Source organism: Brassica napus, chromosome A2, assembly GCF_020379485.1.
Source record: "Brassica napus cultivar Da-Ae chromosome A2, Da-Ae, whole genome shotgun sequence".
Lineage (NCBI taxonomy): Eukaryota > Viridiplantae > Streptophyta > Magnoliopsida > Brassicales > Brassicaceae > Brassica > Brassica napus.
The window spans coordinates 23150592-23170833 of record NC_063435.1 but is presented as its reverse complement, the minus strand read 5'-3'; the positions used below and the strand labels follow the sequence as shown (position 1 = coordinate 23170833).

Genomic DNA, 20242 nt, shown 5'->3' with positions numbered 1-20242 from the left:
CTCGAGGAGAAGAACACGCGAACAACACAGATGGAATCGGCCACTCCCGTGCTGCCACGTCGTCAACGGGACGAGCCCGAACAGCCCTTACTTAAGGCCCGTCCCACTCTCTTTTAATTTCTTTTTCATTTATATTCAACCCATTAATACGTACGGGACGGGCCTAAGGGCCCCCGATACCGATGCTCTAAGCTCCTTCGCTTGGACATTATTTTTGTGAATTTACGTATTACCCATTATTTAAAACTTTATAAGTGGAGACGTGTCGAATATTCAATGGAGCAGTAAAAAAAAGAATATGAGAAACCTGAAGACACGTCATATCGGGGGATGTATCATACACAATTACGGAAAATAAAAAATAATAATAATTTTAAGAATGCAAATAAAGGGATTGACTCATATATGCAAATATCCCAAATATGATATATATATTCTACAAGATAACAGAGAGAACAAACCAAACATGTGGGATTCTATATTACTCACAAATAACAACAATTAAGATACAAATCAAAGCAGACCAGTGCTGTGGAAGGGGTTATTATTAGGTTGGTTAACCGCAAAATCACCAAACCCGCTCGTATTTGGCTGCTGTGAAACCGGGTTAACCGGAAATTCCCCGAAATCACCAAATGGATTATTATTGGCTGTGGGGTTTGGGAGTGCTAGCTGTAGTTGCTGCTGTTCCTGATGATGATAAGTTGGCTGGTAAGCACCAAAAGGGTTGTTGACAGCCGGCTGCTGAGGTGTCTGAATGCCATTGGATGATGCTGCAAAAGGGTCATGATGGACCTCAAATGGATTGGGAGCTGGTGCACCGTAGACAGGACGTTGTGAGGCTATGTAGGCTCCATCATCGTATAGACTGTTCAGTGTAAGCGTGTCTAAGCCTCCACCCTATTAACATATTCATGCACACAACATTACATGGTTAGTGGAAGAGGTTAAGCCAACAAAGGGGTATGGTGGTGAACACATACACTATAAAACATTAAAAAAAAGAGAGAGAGAAGAATGCTTTTACCAATTGCCTATCGGTGGCTGCAGATATATCGTTGCTTGGTGTTGTTACCAGTGCAAGCTCCCATCCTGATGGGTCATAATCGTTTGCGTGACCAAAACGTGGTGTTGCAGGGTTATCTGGACAGAGAGACAAAGAACAGAGGTAAGTCAATGGGGGAAAAGGTATTAATGACAACGTAACAAGAAGCTCACCATCGGTTGGGATTATGGCTAAAGCACGTGCATTTTGGTTCTCAATCGCTGATGCATCAGGACCACCAGAGTTCAGACCCTGTGTGGAAAATTAAACAAAGAGAAGTTAAGAATATCAAAGCAAAACTGAGATCAGTACTTATAAAGTAAACATAATAGGAGCTTCACCAGTAGATCATCAGTATCAATGATGTTCTGAGACTGAGTGCTGGCTGAAGGAGGAGGAGGCGGGGGAGAAGGTTCAGTATCTTCAGATACAAGAACGACATCATCTGAAGGCAACACAACTTCACGTTCTTCATGAGACGGTTCAGGATCTTCGTCAGGAAGTCCATCATCAGGCCTATAAGTTAGAAGCTGCATGTAGACAACTTCATTAGCACTTAAAACCCAAAGAAAGAGGCCAAAATATCACTAATATGAAAAACAAATGTGTATACCAGTGGCTCAGCTGGGGCATCTACCGCACGCGGTGCTTCTTTAATATACTCCTCCATTGTACTCAGAAAAGATTGTGGAGGCTGGAGAATACAAAAAAATTAAATGCTGTAATAAGTAACAGATACAAGCAATCATCTTCAAGTTGTCCTCATCAGGTACCTCTCTTAGTACAGGAAATTGAAAATTCCTAGCGAGTTCCAATCCTTTACAGGCTTCATAGAATTCAGAAAGGCTACGTGTCTGATAGAATACATTATCCCTCGTTAGTAAAGAAAGTGACTATACAAGTGGAGGAGTCTTAGGAAGACAGAATAGTTCAACAACATCAAACCTGTTGACCAGCACGCTTGTATATTTCAAAGGAACTCATGGCTTCGTGTTTTGGCATTTCAAAGAACTGCAAATAAAATAAATGAAAAACTGAGTAGGTAGAGAGAGACATGATAACTATGATTGCAACACACACCAACTAGACCGACCTTGTCAATGAGATTGATAATTCCGTCATTGATAGCACAATATACTTTAAAACTCTCCTTCAACACCTATCGTTCCATCACAAAGAGTGTAAGAAATTTTCTGATTTTTTTCTTTCCCAGAATTGGAACAGAAAGCTTTGTAGAACAAAATATAAACAACGGTCTAATGACCATGATCATTATCACGTACCAGAGCAAGTGCATATTGTATAACATGGTTGTGGTTTGCAGCGCCTTCTGGCTGAACAAAAGTAACCGAGCAAGACAGTTTATTGATCAGCAAATGCATAGTTGCAGGTACACAAAAAGAAGATTAAAAAGTACCCTGCAACCAATGAGACGATAGAGAAGCTGCTGCAAAGCTGGCAACTGCACCAAGAGCTCTTCACCATCTAAATCCCTGGTTCTACTATACCCCTGCCAATCCACAACACCCAAAACTGAAACATCAGAACAAAGAGAGGCCAAAACGCAAGACAAAGCTCAAAGTAAAGGAATAGTTGAAACCTTATCCTGCCCTGGGGTAGCCTTAGGAAGACGCTCAGCCTCAGTATCATATTTCAAAACCCTGAAGCACTCAAGCCGCTCCTCAAGAAACAATGCATAAGTACGTACCCAAGCTGAACAATCCCAAGCTGTGAAAGAGAGAAACAAACAAAAACACACTATAAGAACCTCTTTTGATCCAAACACATATACACCTCCTGCACAGAACTCACAACACACCAATAGGACTTGAATCATCCTTGAAGTTAGAAAGCTGCAGAATCCTCCCTCTCTGCGAAAAATTAAGTAGCTCCTCTCTGAACGTCGGATCTCCTTCCCTTAAAAGCCGATGAATCACAATCAGCGTCTTCAGAGCAACCTGTAGAGAGAGAGAGAGAGAGAGAATACACAAATAAAGCAATAAGCTTTTTTGACTCAAACAGAGTCTCAAAGCAAATGGGTACCGTCCAGTTTCTGGTTTTATGCAAGCGGCGAGAAAGGGCGTGAATGCAATAAGCAACATCTGCTCGAGCACGAGTCACCGCCGTTGCAGCAAATATCTCTGCAACAACAATTAAGAAATGATTTTTAAGCAGATCTAAGGGTTTCACGAGTAATCAGAATCACTCACTTCTGAGATGACGATCTTTGGGAGGACACTCGACATGGTTGGTGGCTTTGACGATGGCAACGTCTAAATCCTATTTTAAGAAAAAAGATCGAATCTTTCAGAGATATTTTTCGTAAGAAAGATTAAATAAGATATGATCGGAGAGCGCGTACGGCGTAATCGCTGTTGACGCGGACAAGGCCGACTTTGGTGGTGTCTTTTAGGGCTCCATAAGCTTTACGCCATGTCTGCAGCGTTCCCATCGGAAGGAGGGTGACTCTTTCAGATCTCTGACTCACTCTCCCGATGAATCCGGAGATGACGTGTCTCTGTCTCCAATCTTCAACCTCCGAGTGACCAACCAAAGAAAGAGAAAGCAAACTGAAAGAAGGAGAGACGACGCGATGTATAATTCCGTTTTCTTTTTTCTTTAAAGAAGGAATTTCTGTTGTTTAAAAAAAAAAAAAAAAAAAAAAAAGAATTTCTGTTGTTTTTTATTATATTACTGTATTAATAAAATTAATTTTTATATACACGAAATTTAAAGTCATATAAATCCATAATAAAAATGTTAGTTATTTGTTCAAAATAGGATTTGGTGATTAAAGTTCACGCAAAGCATAAATGGTAAATTATGATATTTATATCCGGAAATTTCTGACAGGACTAATGATGACCTAACTAATAAGACTCGAATCTGCTCCTCTGGATTTGTACAACCCTTTTGAATATAAAATCTCAAAGCCACCTACCTATGCAATCTTTTTAGTGTACACACAAAACCCCCCTAAATTCACTCACTAATTGAAACTCTTCTCTTTCTTTTTTTTTCCATCTAAGATTTTATTGATTAAAGGGCCAAGCCCAAAATATTACAAAGCCCAATTCTTACACTTTAGGCCCACATCCATACAACCCTAGAGCCTACACTCAACGCGGCTCAACCGCTTCGCTCCGCGGCCTCACCTCCGCTTCAAGACACCACCGGTGAGACGATACACCGAGACACAGAAGCACTCACTAGCTTCACAAACTCATCATCGCAAACTCTTTCCACCCAAGTATGTTCAATTTCGGAGAGAATCAATCGGTAAACCGAGATCTCATCCGCCTCCATGCATCACTAAAACTGGAAAGAAAGCTTCGCCGCGACATCACCTTTAATCACCAGAGAGCTTTAATCGTCCTCAGATGAGAGTTCCTCCATCAATTCCAACCCAAACCCATATAATCCAAGACAAACCCAAAATACAAACCAAACCCTAAAACAGAACTAGGGAAACCAGAGCCAGCGATGCAAGGCACAGAACGCCTTCACCCCCCGGAGACTAGAGCCGGCGATAGCAGAGCTTAAGAAGCATCCGCCTCCCGGAAACAAGACCGGCGGCGATGGAGCTGTATAAGCCTCCACCTCCCAGAAACGAAACCTAAACTAAAAACTGACTTCACCACGCCAAAAGCTCCCCACGATCGCGTCGTTACTCCAACCGTAACACCACCAAAGATGTCGGTTAACTCCCCGAGTTGTCACCGATGGATGGGACTGGACCAGAGCTCCGACAAGGCGGTCGTGAAGAGGAAGTGAAGGAGGAGCAGGATGGTTATCTCTCTCGGAAGAACAAAAGGTTTCGGCGACGACACGCTCGCTCACGCGCCGGCCGTACGCCGGACCCAAAAACAGATCTACTTTCTCTCTCTGGAACTCTCTTTGGAACTCTCTTTTCTCTCTGGAACTCAAATATTTGATAGTAGGTCTTCGTTTTGAAACTCTTCTCTTTCTCTCCCTATCTTTTTCTATAATTTTGATTTTTTTTGGTTATTTGGCAAATAAACCTTTATAAAATGGAACAATTGGTAGAGTATACAGCTGGGAGGAACATTAGAGTGAGAATTGTTGGTCACCTACCACTAAATACCTAAAATGGCCATAGTAATACAATTCGTTTAGCAAACACGTTCCATATCTGAAGCAGAGCTACAATATTATACCTCCTGACGTGTTTTTTTTGCATGAACCTAAAAATATTCAACCTAACAAACTTGTTTATATCAAATGCATCTTTAATAAGATGGAATCAAATTTTTTTTAACTTAGAAAAAAACCAGATGTTTAGTGATTCCCATGGGAAAGTTGTGCCATTGTTGGATTCCATCATTGTGCTTATGGATACCAGCCATCTTGATTGAGTGAAGTAAGTTTCTCACATTTTTGTCTATCAACTTAGACTATTTCCAATGTATTTTGCTATTTTTATCTTTAAAAATTAAAATAGAAATTTTTTATAATAGAGATGAAATATGTTCCAATATATTTCTTTAAAATAGCAATCTCTAAATATAAAGTAAAAAATAGAGGAATGCTATTTCTTCTTCTATAAATAGCGGAAAAATAGAGATCTCTACTATAGAAAAAGAAATAGAAGTAGGTTGGAACAATTTCACCTCTAAATACTATTATAAAGGTTAAAATAATTGGGTTGGAGATGCTCTTATTAATGATTAAATCTGCTGGCCTTGGGTCATCACCATGTTTTCTGCAATTTATTTCTCTTCATGTATGATAAAGAGCAGTTTGAAACGTAAATCTGAATAGGAAGGGTTGAGTATGTGATCTCCATGTTTCTTTCCCATCCAGTAGAGTGTTGTGTCATAAGGATTCCTGACAGTAGTATATGGCCCGATGAATATAAAGACCAGACGCCCAACATAAACTAAAGGATGCTTACAAATATGTGTAAAAACAGTTTTAAACAATTGTAGGATGAAAGATTTGAATCCGTTATCTTTAAGGCCCAACATATTTACCACTATGCTAAAGAATATTGTGGTGAAAATGAAGGCCGATAAATTATATATTTTTGTGTCAGCCGGAAGCTCAAGCTTCCATTGCTTGGTATCAGGTCGAGTGTCGACTAAACTGCCGATGAGTATTCACAGACAAAGAATCAATGAGAGCGGTTTTTCTCTGTTTTGTAACATAGAACACATTCTGAGTTGTGATTGGGGTTCCAGATTTTTCTTTTGTCTCCTATCATGAGTCTGTTACAGTGGCCAACCAACCTCTTGAAGTTTTTCTCTTGCAGCATAGTATTTATGTATACATTTTTTTAACTATGAGAACAATAAAATTTTCACAGAAATCACATTCTTTTGAGATTATTATGGGGCTAACACACAAGGTGATTGTGATCATGGTAAAAATGTGGTGCATAAGGTGCAATCACATGATCAAGTCATCGAGTAAGGGGCGGCTAAAGGGATGTTTGATAAGTCCACAAGCCAAAGTAGAGACACAATCCATATATGGAGTATCCACTGAATTGTAAACATCAAAACTGGTTTTCCTGCAGCATATCAATCATCCCATTATGACAAGAAGGAAGCGTTTTTATCAATAGTCACATTCCAAGAAAGAAAACTAAACTTACCAGAAGAAAGAAGCTTAGACTCTCTGTTCGATCTACAAACATTTCGCCAACAAGTACTTAATGATTAATGCAAGTAACAACTCATAGCCATACAATCTATTAAGCCAATGAATAACATGATACAAAATTCCACATGCAGCGCAAAAAACTACTAGTTACAAATAAAATAAAACAAAATATAAAAACGCAAACTTTATGTCTTTGACGAATGCATTATTAGATTAATAACGAATAGTAGTGGGATATTTTGTTAAAAACAATGTTTCTTGTTAGGTGTTCATAAAAAAAACTAGGTGTTAAAAAAAAGAAGCATTGCTTCTTTTTTTTATGAGAGTAAAATTTTGATTTATTATTTCAAAAATTAAAATCAACATTGATTGAAAATATGAAATTCAGCAACCAGATTTACCGTTGATTTAGCAGAAGGAATACCAAGAGAGGAGACATAGAAAAATAAATTGTTTTCTCTACTGAAACAGATTAGTTTCATAGAGAATGGAGAAATATATCTCACAGTTTATTGAGTTATTCCATGGCAAAAGTCTTTCCTTTATTTTTGGTAGGGTAAGACACAGACCGAATATTCGGACTTCAAAATTATTCATAATCCTATTTGTTTTATCTGGATAATTATTCGATTTGATCCGATTCAATTTGCATTTATCCGGATATTCAGTGTGAATATCCGATATGATACATATAAATAAAATAATAAATAAATAATAAATAAGGTCTAAAAATAATATAAAAATAATATTTAATTATAAAATATAAATTTATTTACTTTTTAAAACTATAATAAGTAAAATAATCAATTTAATAAATAAAAAAAATTGTAAACTTCAATAATAGATAAAAGTAAAATAGAAAATTTCCAAAAATATTATTGAGTTATGACTTTGGATTCTAGTCAATATTCTCACGATGGACGCACCAATCATATAAAACGTAACTTCGAAATCCTTAGCTAAACAAAGGAAATACAAAATTTAAGGCTCTTATAAGAGTGATCTTGCGGTAGCAGAAAAAAACATGGTCAATGGATTCCCTACAATAGACGGTCCAACACCCGCCGGAAAACCCTCATCGGATAAACACTCCGGCAAAATTGACGTCGGTCATCACATGTACAGCCTTTACTTCAAGGGTTTGGTCAGCGAGGACTCATTGGCCGGATTTGGGGTCGCAATTTTGGGGCAGAAAGATGAACTCGTGTTTCAGATGAAGGGACCAATTCATGGCACCGACATTACTGTTTTGGAAGCTGAGCTTAGTGCATTGAAGCGAGGACTAACCGAAGCTGCGGATTTAGGGATCAACCATATCACAATTTACAGTGATAATCATCCAACTCACGACTTAGTAAGTTATCCTTGTCTCCTAATATAAACAAACATTCATTCTCTACCTGATTATGATAAGTATTGGTAGGTTTAATAGTTTAGCAATTGTAAAAAAATTAATTATCGATCAATCTCAACATCACATAGTATATACTTTTAATGATTACATATTCTTGTTTTTTTTTTGGAGTGTAGATCAGTGGAAGGTTGGTGCCAAAGGAGAATAATATGGCCTTGCTAGTAAACGATGTGCAGCGCATCAGGGGAAGGTTTTCGTCTAGCTTTACAATTTTTGTGTCCCGATGTAGTATCAAACATGCTTATAAACTAGCTAGAGAAACAATAGTTTCTGAACAAATCAGCATACCTGTGGATACTCCTCCTCGACGAGCCAAGCCTGCCCGGAAAATGACTTGTGCTATATGTTTAGATGATGATGTCAATGCTGATCAGATGTTTACTGTTGATAAATGTGGTCATCGGTTTTGTTCCGAGTGTGTGAAACGACACATAGAGGTAAGGCTACTCGAAGGAAGTGTGATGACGTGTCCTCAGTTTCGTTGCAAGTCTGAACTGAATTTTTATAGATGTGCCGATCTTTTGACACCTAAATTAAGAGAGATTTGGCGACAAAGGATCAGAGAGAACTCGATTCCTTTTGAGGAAAGAGTTTATTGCCCTAACCCGAAGTGCTCAGCTTTAATGCGCGTAACCGAGCTTTCAAAACTGAATAAAGAGAGTGCAGTTAGGAGATGCTGCGAAAAATGCGGTGAGCCCTTCTGCACCAACTGCAAGTTTCCATGGCATGATAACTTGTCATGCGACGATTTCAAGATAATGCATCCAAATTTAAGAGAAAGCGAGCTAAAGCTACATGCCCTAGCAAATCAGAAACTGTGGCGTCAGTGCGGAAAATGCCAACACATGATTGAACTTTCTAAAGGATGCGTCCTCGTAGTTTGCAGGTATCATATCTTTTAATCACATCATTTCCTTTCCAATTTCGGTTATATATATGCTTTAATCTTGATAAGAATATATAACATTGCATTTTCGTGGCAGATGTGGACATAAGTTTTGCTACCGATGCGGAGCCAATGCTCGAAGTTGCACACATGGACTTGGCCATATGTTTCCACCACAGCCTCAAGAGCTGGAATCTCCGCCACCGGCACCGCCATGCTGGGCACAATGTTTATGTTGGTTGTTTCTTCTATTGTGCGTATATTTTATATCTGTTGGTATCAAATCCTGATAGTATAATCGAGGTTTAAAGGTAGTTTCAAAGGGTTAATATTTCAATAGACAAGTTACCATTCTGATTATCAAAACAATTTGGTCTTCTCGTATATATTTTCTTATAACACTATTCACACTAAACCAAATTTGGTGGGATAATATCACTTTTAGTGTAAGTTAGTGGGATAATGTAAATTTTAGTGTTTCGTTAGAGATGAAATTACACCAAATTTGGTGTTTGGTATTCCATTATAGATGCCTTAAGCTTTTGGAGATTATAGAAACTGGTTAACCGGTAGAATATACACGACTGAAAAAAGCAAATTAGAGTTAGAAATGTTGGCCACTTACCACTAACTACCTAAAATGGCCAGCTTTATATCTAAATTTGGAATCACCGTCAAGATTAGTATAGAGAGTGAGGGACTATTCTTTTTTTTTTCACTGTAACAGGATGATTTTGCATACAAGTGTCGATTGTGTTTTGCTGCTACAAACACCCAAACTTGGTATAGATTTCGCTTTGTGTAAATATAACTGTAAACCGATGACATGTGGAACATTAGACAAAATGAGATGGTGTAATAGTAAAATACAGTTCGTTTAGTAAACACTTTTTACAGAGAACTGCAATATTATACCTCTTGACATTTCTCTTGTGGGATAGGGTTTATGTATACATTTTTCTAACTATGATTAACAAAAATGTTCACATAAATCACTTTCTTTTGAGATTATTATGGATGGCTAAACACAAAAGTGATTGTGATCATGGTAAATATGTGGTGTGTGTATAAAGGTACAATCACATGATCAAGTCATCAAGTAAAGGGAGGCTAAAGGGAAGTTTGATAATTCCACAAGCCAAAAGCAGAGACACAATCCATATAGGAAGTATCCATTGAATTGTAAACAGCAAAACTGGTTTCCCTACAACATAAATCAATCATCCCATTATGACAAGAAGGAAGAGAGCTGTTATTACCAATACCATTTCAAGAAAGAAAAAACTAAACTTACCGGATGAACGAAGCTTAGACTCTGTTAGGTCTACAAACATTTCGCCAACCTCTCGTAGCTTCTTCTCCAGCTTTCCTTCAAACTTATTAGCATGACCCAGAAGAAGCTCATCGAATACTGTATTCATATCCATTTCCCTTTTAAAACAAAACAAAGCAAATAAACTTCAAGTATCCATACAATCACATGTCATACAGTTTGCAGAGTATGTGTACCCTTCAGAATCACGATATGATCCAGCGCCAAATGCTCTCTCGATCTGAGCTATTGATGGCTTCTTCTCTCGCCGTTGCTTCCGTGATAGTTGCTGATTTTCATTCCCGGGTTTTTGGCTGATTCTTGTCGGTTTCTTGGTAGGTTTTGATGGAAGGGGAGATGGAGAGTCGTTGGTTAGAGAAGCCATAGCTGTTGAAGCTCTGCTCATGGAGAAGATGCTGCTGGATAAGACCACCATTGCCTTCTCTTGTCTTGTGTGGTTTCCGCAGCTTGGCTACACTTTTAAATTATATTATTGTTATTATCTTTAAAGTATTCCTTTTTTTTTTGTATTTTGATTTTTTTACATGTGAATAAAGTCAAAATGTGGTCACTAGAAAATGTTCCTATCCGTTACAAAGCTTACAATGCAGAAGCTATTAATTAAAGCCACCAGCGAGAACCATTAGAAAATTGCAGATTCCAACATAGAGACCAGCAGTAACTAACAACCACAAACCGCGTGCAAGACAAGCGTTCATGTTTTAGCTCTCCTCGATGGGAGCGCCTTAGGGTGAAGGTTGTTGTTTCCGTCTTCTCGGTGCAGGTTCGATGGAGTGTGGCTGCTCTTGGGTGCTCCTTCTCCAAATAAAGCCCGACTTTCTTAATGCCGGTGTCCTTGGTTGCGAATGTAGCAGTCTGTTCTTGAAAGCCGCAGATTAGGTAGACTTAGCAAGCTGTTTCTGACAATCCGATCTTAAAGAGTTGGTTACCGGGTACGCCAGTTTTTACTGGGTCCAAGCTCTTCTATTATGCTTGTAAATAGGTCCTATAAAATTAGGCCTGAATCTGTGTTAGATTATATTTACTTTCCTCTGCTATTTGTGTTCTTTATATGTGTAAAAAACTAAAAAATTGGTAATAATGTTAACATGCTTACCAAAAAAAATCTTATAGCAATAAATAATCTTGTTGTAAGCAAGATTAATTTGCAAAAAGCCAAGATTTCTCTTTGTTTGTTTTAGGTAAATCAGCAGATGTCACAACTTTTTATGTTTGTTATTAACAAAAAGTAAACAAATGGTTACAATATGACATTTGAAATTTGACAAATGATATATGGTTGAAACTAGGGCTAAGCATATTATGCGAATCAGAAATCTAAATACGGACCCGGTAAACCCGGTCTGGAAAACTTGAAATTGAATCCAATCAGATGTATAAAAAACAGAACGTGAATCATGTTAAAGAAGATTGAATATCTGAACCCAATCGGATAATATTTGATATTTGAAACTCATCTAAGCATATTCAAACTTCTATAAGATATTGTCCTAAAACATATTTTTTTCCATAATCCTTAACATTGTTTTTGCTTTTCTTTGTTGATATCTTCATGTTTAGTTTGTTTGAAGTTATTTTACTTTTAAATAAATATGTTAGTTTAGATATAAATATAATTTCGTATAAAAAAACTGAATATATGTAAATACTAGATATATTTTGAATATTAATACTAAATTCGGATAGTTTGGTTATTTTCGAAAATACCCTGATCTGAAACCTTCGAAATAAGAAAAATACTTGAATAGTAAACCGTTGTTTGACAAAAAAAAAGAATAGTAAACCTACCAAAATCTAAAATATCCGACGTGAACCTAAATTGGGTAACCCAACACACCCAAGCCTGGTCAAAACGAAAAGCTTTGGAATATTAACCATCGAGAATCTTATCTTCCTCCGGTTTAGTTATTACATTTCCGAGCAATTGTGGGAGAGGTCGTGTTGACTAGTTGTGGAGGAGGAGAACAGAGAGAAGCATTTTTTTTCCAATAATCATCATCATCCCCAAATCGCTCTCTTTTTTTTTTGGGTTAAATTCTACCTCGTTGTTTTCTTGAAAGCCGGTCAAATTCTCCAATCTTGAATCTTGACAAATCCATGGATCAAAAGCCTCTAGGATTGCTGACAATTCACATCAAAAGAGGTATTAATCTCGCCATCCGTGACCATAGAAGCAGCGATCCTTATGTTGTTATCACCGTGGCTGATCAGGTTCCTTTCCTTCTCTCATCTTATCTTGTTCTCAAGTTTCAGCCTCAGATCAAGAATCAAGATTATGAAATTTAACATACCTTTATAAACCATTTGAATCGTCGGTTTATTTCTGTTATGTAATTAATTACTCGTCTAAACTGTCTGTTATATAACACAAAAACAAAAATAAAATGGCCAGACATTGAAGACACGTGTGGTGAAGAGAAACTGCAACCCAGTATGGAATGAAGAAATGACCGTTGCAATCAAAGATCCAAATGTCCCAATCCGCTTGGTAAAACTGAAAAGAACATAACTCTTTTGATCTTTCTTAAATATTACTGTTTCAGACAAGAAACATTTGTGTTGTTGTTATTGAATTTTGTTCAGGCAGTGTTTGACTGGGACAAGTTCACTGGAGATGACAAAATGGGAGATGCAAACGTAGAGATTCAGCCATACTTGGAGGCTCTGAAAATGGGGATGGAGCTTCTGAGGCTCCCTAATGGATGCGCTATCAAAAGGGTTCAGCCTTCGAGGGAAAACTGTTTATCAGATGAAAGTAGCATTGTCTGGAACAATGGTAAGATCACTCAAGACATGATCCTTAGGCTCAACAATGTTGAATGCGGAGAGATTGAGATCATGCTTGAATGGCATGAAGGTGCTGGTTGCAGAGGTGTAACTTCCTCTGCCAAAGGAGCAGGCTCTTCCTATACCTAGGAAATGTTTTGCCCTTGTTGTTAGTCGTATACTCGATGAATGATCTCTTGTTGTTGTTTCGATATGTATAAGAGATTTGAAGCATATTTATTTGATGACAACTTCATTTAAGAAGAAATCTTGCGAATTTTGTTTCTAAAAAAAAACAATCTTGAGAATTTTTGTATTTGAATATCCTTTGATTATTGCAGTTTCTTTGAATTTTTGTATTCATTTGTTTTGGTCCATTCTAGAGCACCAGTAATGAATAGACCTAGTCATAGGTAATGGGAATTTGGTTCAAAATTATACCAGGCCCCGTCCAGTTTTACTTTAACCCATCACAAGATAGATGGAAATTAAGATTTTTTAAAATATTTTAGTGCAAACTGTGTGAATTTATGTAACTTTTTGGGCGGATGCAGATTAGCATTACAAAAGTTTACTAAACCGTAACTTTTTTTTACAAATATATTATTATTTGTCTAATTTTCAAATATAAATATTATATAATATATAGATATACTAACAAAAAATTATTATATTTTTAAAAATACACATTTATTTTAGAATATATTATTCATGTTTCAAAAGTATATATGTTTTAGAGTTTTTCACGTATATTAAAAAAAATTTAAATATTAATTAAAAATGTGTTATTTTGTAATTAACTATTTCCAATGTTTTTAGCCAAACAAAATTTAATAAACAAAATAATTTTTTTAAATATTTACAATTTATCATTATTATCTAATAAAATACACTAAAATATTAAATGTATCTTTTAAAATATTATTTTCTAAAATATGGATCATTTTGAAAAGAGAAAGACTATTTATATTATTTAATATATCTAATTTGTTAATTCAGAATCTTATTCAAAGGTTGTCATTTAAGTTTTGGACTTTTTATTAATTGATAAGAACAGATGTATCTCATATTTTTCTGTTGCAATAATACATAAAATATTCTGCAAATCTACTTCTTAGTTAACGAAATTTATGTGGTTCAAAATTATAATAACCTAAACTAAACACTATAGCTATGTACGAACCAGCGTCAATTTTGGACACTGTTCTACTCATGTTAGTTAGTAAGCATAATCTTTTAATATATGGTTACATAAACCTACAGTTTATTTAATAAACTAAATTGCGAATAACTTAACACATTTTTGGGGATTTTCTGTCTGTAGATGTTATTAGTCAGGTGACTTACAGATTGTTCAAATTCTTGTGAAAAAAAAAGAAATTTGAGTTGTTTTTCAAGAATATAAAGTAGTTCTTATTTAATTTTTATTCTCTAGATATCTTTTATTTTTAAACTATATTGTTTACGGAGACGATCCGCTATTCGCTAATCATGTTTTCACAGCTTTAAAACGGTACTAGATTTTGACCCGCGCTTTAAAAGCGCGAGTTTATTATTTTTTTTTCAATTGACAATTATTTAGTAAATGTCATATTTTCATATATTTGTGTTTTATTTTATAAAAGACTTAAATTTTTTTATCTTTATTTATCGTATTTTATTTTAAATGGCTATTTATGATTAAAAAATTAAACTTTATTTCTTTAATGAATTAAGTTGGTATAACTTTGATAAATTTATTATGTGCTTAATATTTTAATAAAAAAATTATATAAAAATTTATACTTTTCAATGAAAAAAATCAATTTTTATGAATGAATAAATTATATTAAGAAAAGGAAAAAAATAATAATTAAGAATAATTGAAAAAAAATATTTGAATTTAGACTCAATGATCCAAAGGAAAAAAATGTGAGAATCGGATCTGATTTCTTAATCAGCCCAAATAGCCCAAGATAGATCTGATGTGGGGTGGATCCAAAAAAGACCCAATATAGATATGTTATTAATATTACTTGATTGCTTTTAATGAAACATGCAATTTTAGTAAAGAAAAAGGTAGGCTAAAGTAAAAAGAACAATATGATCTTACTTTAATAGTATAGATAAAGGATAAATGATTTGGGCAATTATCTCAAATAGTCATTTTTAAAGTCTTCAATAAAAAAAGACCAAAATAGCATCTTTATATTTTGAAATTTTTTTTTTTATTTTTTTTTTAATTTTAAAATTTGAAAATCTATCTTCAAAATTCCACCCCTTAACTCTAAATCATCTATAGATTAGTTAACCCTAAGATATAAATATATTTTTGCTTTTTAATAAAATTTATTTTGGTCATTATTTTCATTGAAGGCTATTTTGTGCCAAAAACTTAAAAACGACTATCTTAGAGAATTTCTCATGATTCTATGTTTTACAGAATTTGTAAAATCACTTTTTAGAAAGATTTTTCAATTAACTATAGTTCTAAAATGGCTTATCTTCTTAATAATTGAAAACAAGTGTATCAGTAAACCCAGTAATCAACCTAACGGATTGGATGTAAACAATAAAGTTTGATTGTAATCAATCATACGTTAACAATAAATCTATTCCAAAATAACAAAACATCCAAAATTCTATATATTATCTAAATCAAACAAAAAAAAACATAATTTGCGTTTTAAGGCGAGTCTCATTCTAATCTATACTATTATTTGCGAAGTAAATTTTTACATCCGAGCTCTCACATCTAAACTATTAAAACAAGAGTACATTTAGTATTTATCCCAGACTTTTCCTAAATAATTACGATCTTCTGCCACTGCCCAAAACATTGTCGTTTTATCTGATTCTAAATCAGAATATTTTTTTTACATACCAGAAATCTTCAATTGTTTTTTCCAAATCGCACAGTGGTCCATGAAAGCTTTCCGAGGTGGCTCCTGATCTCGCCGTCGTCAGCTCACTTGCTCTGAGGCCGTGCTCACCTATCCACCATGTCTCTTCTTCCTCCATGGCCTCGAGTCTCCATCTCTGCCGCCTTGCTGCATAAAGAGTGGCGTCTCCATTCCGTGTCTCTGCTGCATCGTGAGCTTCGTCGTCATGGCCACCGGCATCGTCAAGCTCCAGATCCGGCGAAGATAAAAGCTCGATCCATTCCAATGGCTGACTTCTCTGTATTTGTACTTTATGTCCCTAATATGTTTGATTATTTTCAAATCGGCCAAAGGCTTTGTAAATTGCAAAAACATCATTCCAAATCAACCCATAACCTTTCAATTATATTATCTAGACCCAGCGAATATTCCATTTTTGTAACCTTGGTACCTGAGTTTTCTATTGTTTTCACATTTGCCCCAATACTTCTAAATTCATAGGAATAACCTTACAATTTTGTCTCAAACTTCTCAAGTGTGCATTTTAATCCTTTTATATGCAATTATTCATGCAAATACAATATATACACCTAATATACAATCTAAATGATTAGAATGAGTTAAAACTAGATGTTAAGAGTCATTAAAAACACGATATACCACATACATCTATATGAGTGTTTGTTTTCGATTTATAGTATACAACATTTCTGATAGATCGATGTTTTTAATTGTTTATAATTTGTTGGTTGTTCATATTGTATTTAAATACTAAATTAATCAAAATAATATATTATATAACATATTCGTCAATCAGTAATTTTAAACTACATTAGCTATTTTAATGTGTTTATTTATAAGCTAAAAATAATTAGTATGTTTATTCATATTAACAAATCTATATTTTCAAATAAAATACTTTACGTAAAATAAAATATTGTATGTTAAATAAAATTCACTCCGGTTTTTATAAAATAGATTTATCAAATATAAACATATGAGCTTGAATTATTGGAAAATTTTCATTATAATGTACTGACTTTTTCATAAAAAATGGCCCAATTTAATAACATTAATTAGGTTTGCTAAATAAATGTTTTAAAAATCTATCCTTATTTTTTTTTACATTCTTCTTATTTTGAATGTTTTTTTGTAACTCGGTTTTATTATTGTTTTGGTTTGTCTACACAATGTATTTGTTTTAAAAATCTCAATAAAAATTTTGAACTTCATATTCAACTTTAAAAAAAATATTTATAATATAATTTTTAAAAAAACACAATATACTTAAAACTTTAATATTTTACTGTTTAATTTGCCAAACAAACTGAATAAAAATATAATAAAAGAAAAACACAATCTCATAGTTTATAAATGAAATCTAATCACATTGAACAAGACACACCAATGTCAACCTGAAAAACCTATGAATCTATAACTTAATGAATACAAACAATTAAATTTATTAAATTTTCAAAAGTTAAAAACATATGATTATGAAGAACAACCACCCGCGCGGGCTTGCGGGTCAAAAACTAGTTGAAAGTTAAAACGGTTAATTTGTATACTACCCTTAATGAATTTTTATATATAATTAAAACGAAATTTATGTTAATAATATTAGATTTATATGTTATATTAGATAATTATAAATTATGATAAATTTGCCAAATGAAAACATGTTTAAAAAAGATAATTATTATATATGTTGTGTTGTTATCTGAAAATAATGTTTTCTACTATAAAATTTAAAACTTTTAAAAATTAATTTTCTGTTAATAATATTAGATTTATATGTTATATTAGATAATGGTAAATTATTATAAATGTGCCAAAAAAAATTGCATAAGAGCTCTCACGTTGAAAGTTAGAGCGATTACTATCTATACTACCCTTAATGAGTTTTTATATATAATTAAAAACCAAATTTATGTTAATAATATTAGATTTATATGTTATATTAGATAATTGTAAATTATGAAAAATTTGTCAAATAAAAACATGTTTAAAAAAAGATAATTATTATATATATTGTGTTGTTATCTGAAAATAATGTTTTCTATTATAAAATTTAAAAAATTAAGATATAAAAAAATTCAAATTTAATATCAATTATGTAAAAGTTTGTATAAAGATAAATTGTCAAAATAAAAAATATATCTTTAACAAGCCAATTCTTATATATATATAATGTTATTATTTGGAAATAATATTTTTCTACTATGAAAATTAAGAACAAAATTAAAAAGATTATGCCCGCACATGCGGGCAAAACACCTAGTTTTTAATTAAAACATATAAATTAATGTATCTCTTCCACGGATAATCAACAAACTCAAACGCAATAGATGTAATTTTTTATGCGGGTTACCGATGTCTAAGGGCATCTCCAACCCCACTCCATATTTTACTCCAATATTGAGAAAATAGAGTGGAAAATAGAGTAATGAACAAAAAATAAAAGGATTACTCCATTTATAGAGTAATGTTTTTATTTTTTGTTCATCACTCCATTTTCCACTCCATTTTTTTTTATTTTGGAGTAAAATATGGAGTGGGGTTGGAGATGCTCTAAATGTTTTGATAAAAAAATTTCAACCCCCCATATATATAACGGATCAAGCAAACGGATTAAGCATACTAGCATAGCAAATTTAACCCGTTTTCAAAACTTGGTTATTGGTTCATAGCATATATATTTTAATAATAATAATTTTTAAATGGAGCAAACCAGAAATTAGCATTTTAAACTTTTATTTATTTTAAATAGTTTTAGTTCATTACATCATAAAAGTTTAATACTTTGAAAATTAATGGCATTTGCCACAGTTAAAATAGCAAATATAATTTTTAATAACTTATTAGCAGAACCAAAAATGATTTTATTTTAATACTAAAGTAAATAGTTAGATGTTTCAGTACTCATACTAGCATGTGGACTATACTTCTAGTGTGGGTACAAGTTTAAGCAAGAAAAAAACTACATTGTTTTATTTAGATAAAACATACCGGTTTACATGGTCCTAACGTATTATAGCTGACCAAAAAAAAACCGTATTATAAGATTTTCTGGATTCCTAGACCATGATTTATCAAAATAACTTTTTTGATGTAAGTAAATTGGTCTTCTGCGGTAAGATAATACAAAACCGTTACTACTTGCTAGTGATTGCCTTGCCATACTCATGTGTGCATGGCCATTGTGGGTCGAAAAATTATTGCGCCTCAAAAAGTTATTGAAAATTTTAATTCGTCTTGGGCTTGGCCCCATTGACATAACTATACATACCTCAATAATGCTGGTTCGTACAAACACAGAACATGTGCTCCTAAGTTGACCTTTGAAAATCGTCCATATCAGAAGCAGATAAGTATTCTAAATATCTTGTTATATATTTTATATTAATTTAGATAATTATCTTTTATTTTTATTTTCTATATGTTAATGTTTTTTTGAGATGATAGTTTTCTTATTTTAATTAAGAATATGGTTTTCTAGATTTAAAGTTTTATTAAAAATAGTCATTAAAACTTAAAGTTATATTCAGACTTTGATAATTAATAAACTAGTTGCTGCTTTATACATTGTTTCGTTTCGATTTGATTAAATTCATCCAAGTTGGTCTCAAAAAGCTATCGGAAGAAACTCTTGATCGCTCCAAAAACAGGTCTCTAGAACGTCCCTAAAGGTTCCTTGATCGACCGTTCAACATATTTGTTTACTGCATCGGTTGGTATCAGAGCCATGTTGAACGATCAAGGAACCTGGCTCTGATATACCACCCTGATGTAGCGGACAAATAGTTTGAACGGTCGATCAAGGAACATTTAGGGTTTTTAGAGACCTGTTCTTGGATCGATCAAGAGTTTCTTTCGATAGCTTCTTGAAATAAACTTTCTGCTTGATTAATTTAATCAAATTGAAACAAAGTATAAAGCAACATCTAGTTTATTAATTATCAAAGTCTAAATATAACTGTAGGATTCAATGCCTATTTATAATAAATCTTTAAATCTAGAAAAACCTAATCTTAATTAAAATAGAAAAACCATTAAAATATAAAAAATACAAATAAAAGATAATTATCTAAATTAATATAACTAATAAAATAAATAACAAGATATTTAGAATAAGTCGAAAGTTTGATTTATACCTTGTTTCGATTTGATTAAATTCATCAAACAGTAAATTGGTTTCAAGAAGTTATAAAAAAAACTCTTGATTGATCTAAGAACAAGTCTATAAAAACCCTAAAGGTTCCTTGATCGACTGTTTAACATATTTGTGTGCTGCATCAGAAGCAAGCTCTTC

The 20242-nt window shown here is 33.5% G+C and overlaps 4 protein-coding genes across 4 annotated transcripts; 2 read left to right on the top strand and 2 right to left on the bottom strand.

Moving 5' to 3' along the window:
- Positions 1-371: 371 nt before the first annotated feature.
- Positions 372-3668, bottom strand: LOC106401254 (putative clathrin assembly protein At2g01600). Its single transcript, XM_013841731.3, has 15 exons — positions 3408-3668; positions 3256-3325; positions 3089-3186; positions 2865-3003; positions 2646-2773; positions 2463-2555; positions 2329-2379; positions 2139-2204; positions 1991-2056; positions 1819-1899; positions 1659-1739; positions 1387-1575; positions 1219-1297; positions 1028-1143; positions 372-900 (listed from the first exon to the last, which is right to left on the bottom strand). Exons 1-15 carry the CDS (start codon positions 3495-3497, stop codon positions 514-516), a joined length of 1734 nt encoding a protein of 577 aa, XP_013697185.1. The 5' UTR covers positions 3498-3668; the 3' UTR covers positions 372-513.
- Positions 3669-5722: 2054 nt separating this feature from the next.
- Positions 5723-9537, top strand: LOC125587888 (E3 ubiquitin-protein ligase RSL1-like). The gene is made up of 3 exons (XM_048759181.1): positions 5723-8024; positions 8201-8970; positions 9068-9537. Exons 1-3 carry the CDS (start codon positions 7695-7697, stop codon positions 9258-9260), a joined length of 1293 nt encoding a protein of 430 aa, XP_048615138.1. The 5' UTR covers positions 5723-7694; the 3' UTR covers positions 9261-9537.
- A 292-nt stretch (positions 9538-9829) lies between these two features.
- On the bottom strand, positions 9830-10789 carry LOC125587885 (probable NAD(P)H dehydrogenase subunit CRR3, chloroplastic). Its single transcript, XM_048759180.1, has 3 exons — positions 10480-10789; positions 10265-10401; positions 9830-10174 (listed from the first exon to the last, which is right to left on the bottom strand). Exons 1-3 carry the CDS (start codon positions 10716-10718, stop codon positions 10050-10052), a joined length of 501 nt encoding a protein of 166 aa, XP_048615137.1. The 5' UTR covers positions 10719-10789; the 3' UTR covers positions 9830-10049.
- Positions 10790-12115: 1326 nt separating this feature from the next.
- On the top strand, positions 12116-13404 carry LOC106401236 (protein C2-DOMAIN ABA-RELATED 10). Its single transcript, XM_013841709.3, has 3 exons — positions 12116-12514; positions 12696-12791; positions 12887-13404. Exons 1-3 carry the CDS (start codon positions 12401-12403, stop codon positions 13217-13219), a joined length of 543 nt encoding a protein of 180 aa, XP_013697163.1. The 5' UTR covers positions 12116-12400; the 3' UTR covers positions 13220-13404.
- The last annotated feature ends 6838 nt before the right edge of the window (positions 13405-20242 follow it).

What these genes read in the sequence shown, in the direction of transcription:
- LOC106401254 (XM_013841731.3), bottom strand. Translation starts at nt 3,497, where the DNA reads ATGGGAACGCTGCAGACATGGCGTAAAGCTTATGGAGCCCTAAAAGAC. An exon ending in TTGATACTGATGATCTACTG is followed by an intron (nt 1,298 to 1,386) that starts GTGAAGCTCCTA and finishes TTTTCCACACAG; the next exon opens with GGTCTGAACTCTGGTGGTCC. An exon ending in CAGCCACCGATAGGCAATTG is followed by an intron (nt 901 to 1,027) that starts GTAAAAGCATTC and finishes ATATGTTAATAG; the next exon opens with GGTGGAGGCTTAGACACGCT.
- LOC125587888 (XM_048759181.1), top strand. Translation starts at nt 7,695, where the DNA reads ATGGTCAATGGATTCCCTACAATAGACGGTCCAACACCCGCCGGAAAA. An exon ending in ATCATCCAACTCACGACTTA is followed by an intron (nt 8,025 to 8,200) that starts GTAAGTTATCCT and finishes TTTGGAGTGTAG; the next exon opens with ATCAGTGGAAGGTTGGTGCC. An exon ending in TGCGTCCTCGTAGTTTGCAG is followed by an intron (nt 8,971 to 9,067) that starts GTATCATATCTT and finishes TTTTCGTGGCAG; the next exon opens with ATGTGGACATAAGTTTTGCT.
- LOC125587885 (XM_048759180.1), bottom strand. Translation starts at nt 10,718, where the DNA reads ATGGTGGTCTTATCCAGCAGCATCTTCTCCATGAGCAGAGCTTCAACA. An exon ending in TCATATCGTGATTCTGAAGG is followed by an intron (nt 10,402 to 10,479) that starts GTACACATACTC and finishes TTGTTTTAAAAG; the next exon opens with GGAAATGGATATGAATACAG. An exon ending in GTCTAAGCTTCGTTCATCCG is followed by an intron (nt 10,175 to 10,264) that starts GTAAGTTTAGTT and finishes TTTATGTTGTAG; the next exon opens with GGAAACCAGTTTTGCTGTTT.
- LOC106401236 (XM_013841709.3), top strand. Translation starts at nt 12,401, where the DNA reads ATGGATCAAAAGCCTCTAGGATTGCTGACAATTCACATCAAAAGAGGT. An exon ending in TTATCACCGTGGCTGATCAG is followed by an intron (nt 12,515 to 12,695) that starts GTTCCTTTCCTT and finishes TAAAATGGCCAG; the next exon opens with ACATTGAAGACACGTGTGGT. An exon ending in CAAATGTCCCAATCCGCTTG is followed by an intron (nt 12,792 to 12,886) that starts GTAAAACTGAAA and finishes AATTTTGTTCAG; the next exon opens with GCAGTGTTTGACTGGGACAA.